General features: G+C 49.6%; 1 protein-coding gene across 3 annotated transcripts in view; it reads right to left on the minus strand.

The window, feature by feature from the left end:
* NPAS2 (neuronal PAS domain protein 2) overlaps positions 1 to 12862 on the minus strand; it is a 129036-nt gene that overhangs the window by 55483 nt on the left and 60691 nt on the right. For all 3 annotated transcript variants that reach the window (XM_061155916.1, XM_061155918.1, XM_061155915.1), the window contains exons 6-7: positions 2950 to 3070; positions 1747 to 1860 (exon numbers count right to left, since the gene is read on the minus strand). In XM_061155916.1, the coding sequence (XP_061011899.1) occupies positions 1747 to 1860; positions 2950 to 3070 (235 nt within the window). The remainder of the gene's footprint in view (positions 1 to 1746; positions 1861 to 2949; positions 3071 to 12862) is intronic.

The raw sequence follows: 12862 nt of genomic DNA on the forward strand, positions 1-12862 counted from the left end.
ATTTGCCCAGATTTAGGGGTTCCCTGGAGCTCCCCTGGTGGCTCAGATGGTAAAGAACTTGTCTGCAATTAAGGAGACCTGGGTTCAATCCCTGGGTCAGGAAGATCCCCTGGAGAAGGGCATGGCAACCCACTCCAGTGTTCTTGCCTGGAGAATCCCATGGACAGAGGAGCCTGGAGGACTACAGTCCATAGCATTGCAAAAAGTCAGACATGGCTAAGCAACTAACACACACACACCGGGGAAGGCTGACCTGCTACCACTTCCAACCACTCAAACACCCCGAGCTCTAGGAATGGGGGAGCTTCTCAGAAGGGCCCCAGATTGGCCTTGGAGCCCATCATCCAGGAATCAGCCCTGAATGCTGGGCCTGGAGGATTATGCTGTTCAGCAAATCGTTGCAGCCTTTTAAGCAAATCCTGTATTTTATGCAAATAACATACAACAGGGACCTTCCTCAGAAGGAGGAGACATCCTGGTGAGCCCAGCATTAGGAGTCAGGGTCACAACTCTGGCTGCTTCTATTGGAAACTCTGGGACTAATTCGATGGGGGTGATAGACTTGATCATGGGTCAGAGCCAACAGCAAGCGAAGCGGCACCAGTCAGGGGGTCTTCATCAGTCCCCCTGTCACCCACCCGCCCGTTTGTCCTTCCCATCGCCCCTTATCTTTCTGTATTTGTATGTGCTTTTTCCTTCCCACTGCTCTCTTTTCACCATTTCCTATCAACACTGCTTTCTGTCCCCCCACCCCCTTTGCTGTTTTATGAAATGCTAGAGCTTTCAAAATGAGGTGTCTTGTGTTGGGTTTTGAGGACTGGTCACTCTGAGCCGGGCTCCTCAGTGGGGTCTGTGTTCTGGAGCTTGTGTTTCTGAATCTCTGGCATCAGACCTGTGTTCTCATTTTGGGGTCAAAAGTAAAACAGAAGGGTTAAGTCTAATTGACTGTTTGGATACAATGAGTTATCTGGGTAATTCAGGCTTGGCTGATGCAGTTTGATAATTCATCTAATGGAGGTGGGCGGCTCCTTATAAAAGGACCACGTCCAGATTGAACACGAGGACCCTGTGAAAAGTTAGTCACTCAGTCATGTTTGACTCTTTGCGACCCCACAGACTGTAGCCCGCCAGGGCTCCTCTGGCCATAGGATTTCCCAGGCAAGAATACTAGTGTGGATAGCCATTCCCTTTTCCAGGGGATAGTCCCAACCCAGAGATCGAACATGGTCTCCCGCTTTGCAGGCAGATTCTTTACCTCTGAGCCACCAGGGAAGCCCAGAAGGCCCAGGGAAGCCCAGAAGGCCCATGGACTGAAGCTCTGAAAACAGGCTCTAGGCACTTCTGTATAAAGGAGGATAGAAATGCAGACACCAAGGTCGCGCATCCTCGTGTCACAGCGAAGCCCTGTTTGGCTGTGTGTAGGCTGAGCCTGTTCTTTATTAACTGCTGTTTGTTTCTCACAGCACAGAACTATTCCATTAGCCTGAAAATAAATAAATGAATAATGTGCCTGTTGGCGGCACTTAATGCGCTGGCATAAACAGGTGTGGGGGTGTGTTCTTCCCGAATGGGCAATACCCATTCACGAGCAACAAAAACACATCTTTGGAACACAGAAATCCACGTGCAAATGTGGAAGGCACATCTTCTCCCTGCTCCTCCCCACGGCGATACTCTCGCCCCCGGGCAGGTTTGCAGGAGAAAAACCAACACAACCACGGCAACTGTAAGACAATGAATGCTTACCATTGTTGTAGGAGCGAAAATTTCCTACAAATTTTATGTATTCATAAGTTGGAAATTCCTTTGGGTTCAAGCTGCCTCTGAGAAGATGGCAATAAAACTCTAAATCGTTGTCAGCTGGGCCGTTAAAGGAAAAAAAGGAGAGAAAGGGAATAAAAGCATTACGCCAATGATTCTAGACTAAACAAGAGGCATCCTGGGAAACTCACAGGGTTTGGTCAACACATGGCTGGGCTAGTTGTCTTGTTATAGCTGACTTTCGGACACGGTTTTATAACCTTGGCAACATAGGTTTTTCCGCTCCATAGTTTATAGTTTGCATCCCGTACTCAGAGCCAATTAGTCTTAATTTAATCACAGATGTCTGCGGTTGGTTCTGTCGGCATTGATTAGTTCTGGTCATTTTCATATGGTATATTAAAATAAAGTTGCTCACATAGAGCTGCTCTCTTTAATTTAATCTTTCCACTTTGCTTTGAAGGAAAATCAGATGTACAACAGGACAAATTATTCATGCAAAATCAACTAAGGCTTGAATAAGTATAAGGCACTGTTGCTATCATCATCAAAGGATGCACTTCATTAAGTGACCAGGCCAGCTTTCTATCCGAGTTGCTGATTTTGATAAAAACTTTAAAATTCCGCAAAATCTGCAAATGTATATAAATAATCAGATGACAGCCTCAGAAGAGACTTTTGACCTAATTATTCAGTTTTTAGTTGGTTACTTAGTATCATACAAATCTAGTTTTCTAGCATCCTCCAAAATAAACAGATTATTCAGTGATTTTTGTATCCTTTATTACTAAAAGGCTCTCATATGAAAAAAACGTAATCTCTTGTTATCACATGCAAAACAAAGTTATTATTCTAAAGCTCTGTGCTTTTCAAAATTTCCACATAAAAGTTCAACGTCTTACGTATTCCAAACTCCAGTTTTAGCTTTAAACTTAAAATATACCTCTAAGGATCTTGGAAATGTTCTGAGTCACAAGGAAAATTATTTTTAAAATTAGTCCTCCCTTCTTAATTCATTCTAACTTCCTTTCTCCCATCCAAGTGCTAACCAGGCCCAACCCTGCTAAGCTTCTGAGATCAGACTAGATCGGGCGCCTTAAGGGTGGTATGGCTGTAGACTCTTAACCTTCCTTTCTAATATAAGATCCTTATCTTTCTCTCTCACAAAACCAGTGAGGTTAAACTTACATTTTAAGTATTCTGGGGAAGGGGTGTCCGTCACAAGCATATGGGAAGAGAGCATTTTATAGACTTCTGAGTGTTCTTGCTCTGGAAGGAAATTTAACAAATTCTGATCCATGACATCCGACTGGAAAAGAAAAGAACAAAGGTACACACTCCACGAAGATGGAAAACAAAAGCAAGAGCAGAAACTGAAGCTTCTTGATGACTCAGAACTGACTTCTGAAAGGGAAGCTCCAGACCTGATTCTCTGTGGACACTCTGTGGTCATGAATTGTCATCTAGAAGGGTTTACTCGCTCAAATGCAAACACGCTATTGCCCACGGGCCCGAGAAAGAATTCAGACTTAGGCCAGACAAACACGAAGAGGAGCCTGGTGTGCCGAGACTCCCAGGTTCTAGCTGGGGCCCTGTGGCTGACGTGGAGCCCGAGCGTGAGGCCAACCACTCCTGCGAAGCACCTTGGAGAGCGCAGGGCTCCTCCTCTGACCTTCAGGCCTCCTCTGACCTTCAGGCCTCTGACTTTCAGGCCTTGACCTTCAGGCCTCCTCTGACTTTCAGGCCTCCTCTGACCTTCAGGCCTCCTCTGACCTTCAGGCCGGCCAACAGCTGCCTGTTGACTTCTCAAAGGTAGCTGATCCAGGGCATTGTACGTTTTCTTCTGAGGACCTGGGCACCCGTGGACACAAATCCAATAGAGCCTGGACCCAGTGCTGGCCACTAGAGTGGTCTGTAACCTGCCCTGGCCGTTAGGGAAGCCATGAGCCACATGGCTTCTGAGCACTCGAAATGTGGCTAGTGTGGCTGAAGACATATATATATATATATATTGACTCACTGGAAAAGACCCTGATGCTGCGAGGGATTGGGGGCAGGAGGAGAAGGGGCCGACAGAGGATGAGATGGCTAGATGGCATCACCAACTCGATGGACATGAGTTTGAGTAAGCTCCGGGAGTTGGTGATGGACAGAGAGGCCTGGCGTGCTGTGATTCATGGGGTCGCAAATAGTCGGACACGACTGAGCGGCTGAACTGAACTGATTATATATATATATATATATATATACATACACACACACACACACACATATATATATATATATATGTATGTATTTTTTTTTTGTACCCACCCCTTGGGAGTTTAGTTCGCCAATCAGGGATTGAACTGGGGCTCTGGCAATGAAAGTACTAAGTCCTAACTAATGGACCACCAGGGAATCCCCCCGAAGACAGAATTTTTAATTGTATTTAATTATTCTAATTGAAATTTAAATCACCCCATGTGGTCAGAGCACATGGGGTGATTTAAATTTATGGTGGCTAGTGGTAAAGAATCTGCCTGCCAATCAATGCAGGGGTTTAAGAGACCCAGGTTTGATCCCTGGGTTGGGAAGATCCCCTGGAGGAGGGCATGGCAACCCACTCCAGTATTCTTGCCTGGAGAATCTCATGGACAGAGAAGCCTGGAGGGCTACAGTCCATAGGGTCGCAGAGTCGGACACTGAGTTGACTCAGCACAGCACAGCATGTGGCCAGTACAGGTGGGAGACCATGGGGGGAGAGAGAGGAGACAGGCGTGCCTCCATCCCTCCCTAAACTCATCCCCACCTGCAGCATCAAGCACGGACTGTACACACTGTCACATTTGTACAGGCAGGCGACTTGCTCTTGGGAGGCCTGGCTTAACCTTTCATCTGCCTCCCAGATGCCCTTGGGGACCCCGGATCCACACACATCCCTGATGCCATATCCTCCTCCTCCCCTGTGTTTTCTCTCCCCGAGTGCAGTGTTGCTAGGCAGTCACCTGCCCACACCTGGCACCCAGCTGGCATCTTTGACCTCTCCGTATCATCTTCACATCCAATGTCCGAATGTTGTGAGATCTTCCTCCCTTAAATTCTCTCGGATCCAAGGGATTGTCATATTGAGTGAAATAAGTCAGATAGAGAGGGAGAAATATCTTATGATATCTCTTATAGGAGGAATCTTAGACGAAATGATACAAATGAACTTATTTACAAAACAGAAAGAGACTCACAGATTTAGAGAATGAACTTACGGTTGCCAGAAGGATGTGGGGAAGGGATAGCTAGTGAGTTTGGGAACGACTGATATACACGGCTATATTTTAAGTGGATGACCAGCAAGGACCTACTGGACAGCACAGGGAACTCTGCTCAGCGTTGTGTGGCAGCCTGGACGGGAGGGGAGTTTGGGGGAAGATGGATACATGTGCATGTATGGCTGAGCCCCTCGGCTTTCCACCTGAAACTGTCACAACATTGTTAATCGGCTATACCCCAATACAAAATAAAAAGTTAATAAAGTTTCTGTCAGATCCATTCCTTTTTTCCTCTATGGCCTCCACCCTCATCCAGACCATCATCTCTGGCAAATGGCCAGACTGGTCTTCCCACATCAACTTTTGTCCTCTGCCCAATTTGTACTCTGCCCGAAGCCTTGTATCAGATCAAGTCACCATCTCGCTGAAGTCCTTTCTTTGGCTTCTGACTGTCCGACTGCCCCCGGGACAAGCCCAAATACCTTGATTCACTCATCAGGCTCCACTCAGCATACCCTCCGCCCCTAGACCTTCTCCAGCCCCTCAAGCTGTCTTTTCTCCAGGTTGCCAGCTGTGCTCACCCTCTGGGACTTCCCCCAGGCTGCTCCCTCAGCTGGAACACTCTGTACCCTCTCCTGGTGCTCAGTAACTCCCGCGCATCCTTCGGGTCCTGGCTTTGAAGTCATCTCCCCTGAGAAAGCGCCTGCGACAGCCCCGCACTCTCACCAGGACCCGCGTCTCACCCTTGCTCCTCTGGCCACTGTATCCGTATCATCTGTACCCACCGGGGAAGGCCACATCTTTGTTGTTTTTCAGTTGCTCAGTTGCGTCCAACTCTTTGCAACCCCACGGACTGCAGCTCACCAGGCCTCCCTGTCCATCACCATCTCCCAGAGTTTGCTCAAACTCATGTCCACTGGGTCAGTGATGCCATTCAACCATCTCAGCCTCTGTCTTCCCCTTCTCCTCCTGCCTTCAATCTTTCCCAGCATCAGGGTCTTTTCCAATGAATCAGCTCTTCACATCAGGTGGTACTGGAGCTTCAGCTTCAGCATCAGTCCTTCCAATGAATATTCAGGGTTGATCTCCTTTAGGATGGACTGGTTGGATCTCCTTGCGGTCCAAGGGACTCTCAAGAGTCTTCTCCAGGACCACATTTCAAAAGCATCAATTCTTTGGCGTTCAGCTTTCTTTATAGTCCAATTCTCACAACTATACACAACTACTGGAAAAACCATAGCTTTGACTATACCAACCTTTGTTGGCACACCTTTGACCGGGGGTAAGGCCTAGGGGGTGGGGGAGAGGCAGCTGGGAGCCCCCGAGGTGGGATGTGAGCACAGCTCTGCCCCCCAAGCTGCAGTTTGCTCCACTGAAGAATGAGGAGGCTGTGAGGTGAAAGGAGCAGATTTGAGTCCGCTGCTGGTATAAGGGCACATGGCAGGTGCCAGGCAGGATGGTGGCTTGTTAATCATGCAAGACACAACCCTAAGTTTTCTCCTTCTTTCAAGTGATGACATGGGTTCTCTGCCTGCCTCACCCGCACCCCTGACATTGGATGGTGCTTGGCCTTCAAGAAAAGCACGGTGATGAACTGAAAGAACCATGTGGCTAGCACCGTAACAGAAATAAAAATGAGGTGCCTGGAGGATGCTGAGCATGGGGTGCAGAGTCCATAACGACAGGACAGGGGGTCTCCTGGGACAGTTCCCAGAGGGAGGGGTCTTCACGGTAGAGGGGGTGTCTGGGGACAAGACGGTGTCCACCAGGCTGTCTGGGTGCCCCAGGCAGGGGTCCAGGCCCAAACAGACGTGGGAATGGGGGCCCTGATGGCCCAGCAAGGGAGAGGAGAGGTGGAGAGGGAAGGGGAAGGGCAGTGGGGTCTGGCCTTCGCATCGCTGGGGGAGTCAGGGCTGAGCCTGTGTAGCAGGGCATCCACTGGGGGACATGGACAAAGGTGGGCTGGACTTTGCTTTTACTTCAGACTCTCTAGCGGCCGGAGGAGGGAGGGAGCACAGAAGCCAGATGGTTGTAACAGGTCCACGGAAGGGGAGGCTCGGAGGAAGGGGCCGGGTCCAGAGGGCTCAGTTGACAACGTCATCATCCACCTGCCCGCCACCAGCTCAGGATGCCGTGTTCTGGCCCCTTCTTCCAGCAGCACAGCGAAGTAGGCAAGTCCCTGCCCTCCTGCAGCCAGGGCTCCAGGGCTGGAGGACAGGCTTGGTGGCCACTGAAGGGCAGGGGTGGAGGGAGGGGCTCCGGGGTCTCCTGGGCTCCCCACCTAGAGGCTCCTGTTTTCATCTCTCTGCAGCCACAGTACTCACTGTGCCATTATCTTCTCAGTCTGGCTTTCTCCGAGTCCCTTCCGATGTTCTTGATTCTATTTTAAGCCCACTCCCTTTAGTTTTTTGGAGCATGACTCACGCTCACAGATGACAGTACTCTTTCTTCTTAAAGACATCCCGGATCCTTGAAAACAATGGCTACGTCACCGCACAGTCTTTTCTCAGAGGGCCGGCCGGAAGCCCACACCCCTGACGGTGGGGTGGCAGGGTGCAAGGTCGGGGGCTGCCCGGCCTTGCGATTCCTGAGGGGGATGACTGGCAGGTCAGAGGGCTGTGGGGGCACCTCAGGGTACAGGTTGTGCCCAGGACAAAGATGAATGCTGGAGGCAGGAGGAAGAGGTAAGCCGTGGGGGGGTCGTGTGGATGAAGAGTTGACACACGAGAACTCAGAACACGCTCAGCCCAGAGCGAGCTTTCTGGGTCTTTGCTGTTATATTCCTATTATGCAATTTCCATGTGCTGGAAACCAACACAAACAATGACAATTTGAGAATTTAAACAGTAGTGCTCATAGGAGAGTAAATTATGCCTGCAATTGTACTGTCCCTTGAATGCGCGGAGTGAGCTCTGTTTATTAAAATTGTGGTAATTCCAGAAAGGAGGGAGGGGAGGCTCCAGCCCATAGCTGAATCACATTATCTGGAACATCATTTATGTGTTACAGACGGAAGGTTCTTGATGCCAACTTGCTGCTATGCCCTTGGCTACTTTATCAACAATCTGCCCTTCAGGAATAGAAAGGCAGACATAGAGAATGGACGTGTGGACACGGTGGGGGAAGGAAAGGGGACAGACAGAGAGAGTAGCATTGACATATATACGCTACCATGTGTAAAACCAACCCTGAATGTTCATTGGAAGGACTGATGCTGAAGCTCCAACACTTTGACCACCTGATGCTAAGAGCCGAGTCACTGGAAAAGACTCTGATGCTGGGAAAGAGTGAGCGTAGGAGGAGAAGGGGAAGACAGAGGACAAGATGGTTGGATGGCATAATTGATTCAAGGGACATGAGTTTGAGCAAACTCTTGGGGGGTCGTGAAGGACAGGGAAGCCTGGTGTGCTACAGTCCGTGGGGTTGCAAGGAGTTGGACATGACTGAGTGACAAAACAAAAATGTGTAAAATAGACACCTAATGGGAAGCTGCTGTGTAACACAGGAAGCCCAGCCTCGTGCTCTGTGATGACCGAGAGGGGTGGGATGGGGGTGGGGTGTGGGGAGGCTCAAGAGGGAGGGGATGTATAGCTACATATAGCTGATTCACTTCATTAGACAGAAGAAACGATCACAACATTGTAAAGCAAGTATTGCTGCTGTTGTTTAACTATCAAGTCACGTCCAACTCTTTGCAACCCCATGGGCTGTAGCCCGCCAGGCCCCTCTGTCCATGGGATTTCCCAGGCAAGAATACTGGAGTAGGTTGCCATTTCCTTCTCCAGGGGATCTTCCCCACCCTTTCTCCTGCATTGGCAGGCAGATTCTTTACCCCTGGGCCACCAGGGAAAGCAATTATACTCCGATTAAAATAAATTAAAAAGCAAAACACAGCAACAAGAAAAGAATCGTGCCCTTTTCTGGGCTTCACTTTAAATGCCTGCCATGAATTCCCAACAGCACTTCTCCTATGTTGCCCCCTATGCCCCATGAGAGCCTGCAGAGGATCTGACCAGACAGAAAGCATAGTCCTCAGTCTCTGAGCTGACAGTTGCACCAGCAAAATTAAGTGAGCACAGAAGTGCACAGACCGGCTAGCTGGGCTGGAAGCGGGCTGTGTGGACAGCCTGCTCAGGATGTGCCCAAGGGGCCCCAGCGGTTCTGGCTGGAGGTCTGTGACAGCCGTGGTGAGAAGGAGATTTTGGTGAGAAAGAAGCCTCATGTTGAGCAGAGGCAGGACTGGGCTCAGAGAGCAGCCAGGGGTTCGATCTCCAGGAGGACCATGGCGTGGGAGGCATGTGTGCTCAGTCGCTCATCCTGTCTGACTCTTTGCCACCCCATGGCCTGCCAGGCTCCTTTGTCCATGGGATTTCCCAGGCAAGAATACTGAAGTGGCTTGCCATTTCCTTCTCCAGATGGGATGCATGTGTGATCTTATTTGATTCAGCTTAGATTCAGAATCAGCAAAGAATTGATGCTTTTGAACTGTGGTGTTGGAGAAGACTCTTGAGAGTTCCTTGGACTGCAAGGAGATCAAATCAGTCCATCCTAAAGGAAATCAGTCCTGAATACTCATTGGAAGGACTGATGCTGAAGCTGAAGCTCCAGTACTTTGGCCACCTGATACGAAGGGCCGACTCGTTGAAAAAGACCCTGATGCTGGGAAAGATTGAGGGCAGGAAAAGGGGACAGCAGAGAATGAGATGGTTGGATGATATCACTGACTCAAAGGACAAGAGTTTGAGCAAACCCTGGGAGTTGGTGGTGGACAGGGAAGCCTGGTGTGCTGCAGTCCGTGGGGTCACAAAGAATCAGACACGACTGAGCGACTGAACAAGACTCAGAATCCAACTGACGACTGCCAAACAGGAAGACTCTCTGAAGACAGTACAGACAACATCTTCCACCCAGGAGGAGTGAGGGATGAATTCAGGTATAAAAAGGACTAACTCTAAAGACATACTCTCTTCATCAAAAGACTCTAAAGAGAGGGCAAGGCGAATCGCAAGCCAGAGCAGTTATTTGCAACGCACAGACCTGTGGTGTGCGTCTGGGATGCAGGTTCAGAGTGATGTGTGGCCTTGTCATCTAACTGCACTGAGAGGGCCTTGACCGGACTCCTGAGCCCCTCTCCCCACCCCAGCTGACAGAGCCTCTTGCCACCAATCAGGTTCCCTGAACTAAACAAACCTCCTTACTGGGGGCCCCCGGGCCACTTACTGCTCATCCTGGAAGTGGGCTTCAGTGCCCTGCCAGTCAGGCACATCCTGTGTGGGAACCGAGGGGCAGCGCCCCCTCTTGTTACCCCCAAACCACTCCTGCTCTGCTCCCCGGTGCAGCCCCCACGCGTGCCTGCACGACGCGGAGCGCCCTCCTCCCTGGGACTCTGAGCCCGTATAATTGATCCACTGTCAACCTCACTTGTCCAGCATTGGGTGCGGTGTGTCTGGCCATCGCTGTCGCCTTAGGCAGAGTGACTAGGAGGCAATTATTAATAAAACAGCACCCGACAGAACACGGAGCGAGTGCTCACAAATTACTGCACGGAAGACCCAGACCATCCAGTCGGAAAAGAGCAAATACTTGAACGAGGTAGTCACAAGAAAGGAAAGTCAATGGCTGACCAAGTACACGAAGACAGTCACACCAGCAACAGGGGGAAAAGCAAAATTTCAAGATTTCTTCACACACTAGACCAACAAAAACTGACAGTTCTGACAATATCAAGTGCTGGTGACGAGGAGCAGCAGGAATTCTCTACCCTCGCTGATGCAGGGTGCAGCAGTACTGTCACCCAGTAATGGTGACCGGTCGCTACCCCACGATCCAGCGATCTCACACACGGTCAGCTCTCTGAGGGACGCCACCAATGTCCATTAGGAAGCACAGTCAGACATCCACAGACGCTCTTTTTCAGAGCTCCACACTGCCCTGGGGGCAGGGATTGTAGCAGGTGCCCACAGCAAGGACAACAAACCCACGCCGGCCACTCTGGACGGTGTGAGATGGACAAATGCCACAGCAAAGCTGAGCGAGAGGAGGTCACCGGAGAACACGTTCCACGGCTCTGTCTCCATGGAGATAAACCAAAGCTCATGCTCAGTGACAGTGGTTAATGACGAATTAACAGAAAAGCTGGTAGAACAGTCTTCCCTGGTGGTCTAGTAATAAAGAGTTTGTCTGCCAGTGCAGGGGACACGGGTTTGATCCCTGATCTGGGAAGATCTCCCATGCGGTGAAGGAGCTAAGCCCATATGCAGCAACTACTGAGCATATGCTCTAGAGTCCGAGGGCCGCAACCACTGAGCCTGTGTACCTATCGCCAGTGCTCTGCAACAAGAGAAGCCACGACGAAGAGAAGCCCATGTGCCCCAATAAAGACCCAAAAATAAATAGTTACAAAACAATTTGGCAGAACCGCAGAGAGGAACAAGGACAGGATGATCTGGAAATGGCCATCTCTACGTGGTGGATGATGTGTCAGGAAAGGAGCAGAGACGAACTTCTGTGGGCCTGGTTGGGCTGTCTGTCTTACCCCTGGGGACTGCTACATGTGTGCTGACACTCACCTTATCATTAGTTTAAAACCAGAATATATGTTTTACACATACTTCTGCATGCATGATAAATACAGATCAAAAGGCAGAGAAAAGTCAAACAAGTCTAGAGCTGCCCTGGACCCTTTTCACCTGGGATTAAGTCTGATGGGCAGCCACACCTCCTTGCTGGGCCCTCGCCTAGTCAGGGCACCCTCCCAGGTCCACCCTGCCCTGGAGCCACCTAGACAAGGTGACCCGGACCAGGTGGACCCTCGTGGCAGTTAAGGGCAGGTGGAGGTAGAGAAGGAGGGCCAAGGGACGCTTCCTCGAAAGCACTGCATCTCGTGATATCATGAGTCAGGTGCTCTGTCTTCCTTCTCTGTGACCTCTTCACCCTGCTGTGACCCCCGCCCCAGGACCTTGACCCCATAGTCCACTTTGACCTTGCACTTCTGGCCAGGGCTTTCACTTGTACAACCAGCATTACTGCTGCTGTTCAGTTGCTCAGTCGTGTCTGACTCTTTGCGACCCCGTGGACCGCAGCATGCCGGGTTTCCCGTTCCTTCACTATCTCCTGGAGCTTGCTCAAAGTCATGTCCATTGAGTCAGTGATGCCATCCAGCATCCTCTGTCATCCTCTGTCATCCCCTTCTCCTCCTGCCTTCAATCTTTTCCAGCATCAGGGACTTTTCCAATGAGTCGGCTCTTTGCATCAGGTGGCCAAAGTATTGGAGTTTCAGCTTTAGCATCAGTCCTTCCAATGAATAGTCAGGATTGCTTTTCTTTAGGATTGACTGGTTTGATATCCTTGCAGTCCAAGGGACTCTCAAGAGTCTTTTCCAACACCACAGTGGGACTTGCAAAATGATCAAGCCTTTCTCTCACTCTCTCGCTGAAAAGTGTTCCAATGTGCTGTTCCTCAAAGCAGATGTGAATGGCCATCAGGATGCTGCTTCACAGTGTGAAGCCAAATGCATGCCAACCTTCCAGTTATTTTAAAAGGGACAGAAGGTGGGTGAATTTTCTGGAGTTACAAGGGAAAACTTAAAGAGCCACCATTCATGAATTAATCTAATCAAATCATATTTTCTGAAGACATGACTAGCCATTGACTGTTTAAAACTTGCAATTTTTTTTTTTACATAAAGGAAAGATCAAGTATGAAGATTATATACCTAACTGCCATCTGATAAGTGACAATAAAATATTAACTCTACCCTTTTTTTAAAAAAGAAAATAATTCATAAAGATGACTCTAAATTGCCCCATAATGTCAAATCAGAAGAATTCCCAATCAACTAAGTCCCCTCTGACACA

This window comes from Dama dama, chromosome 11 (assembly GCF_033118175.1).
Source record: "Dama dama isolate Ldn47 chromosome 11, ASM3311817v1, whole genome shotgun sequence".
Taxonomy (NCBI): Eukaryota; Metazoa; Chordata; class Mammalia; order Artiodactyla; family Cervidae; genus Dama; species Dama dama.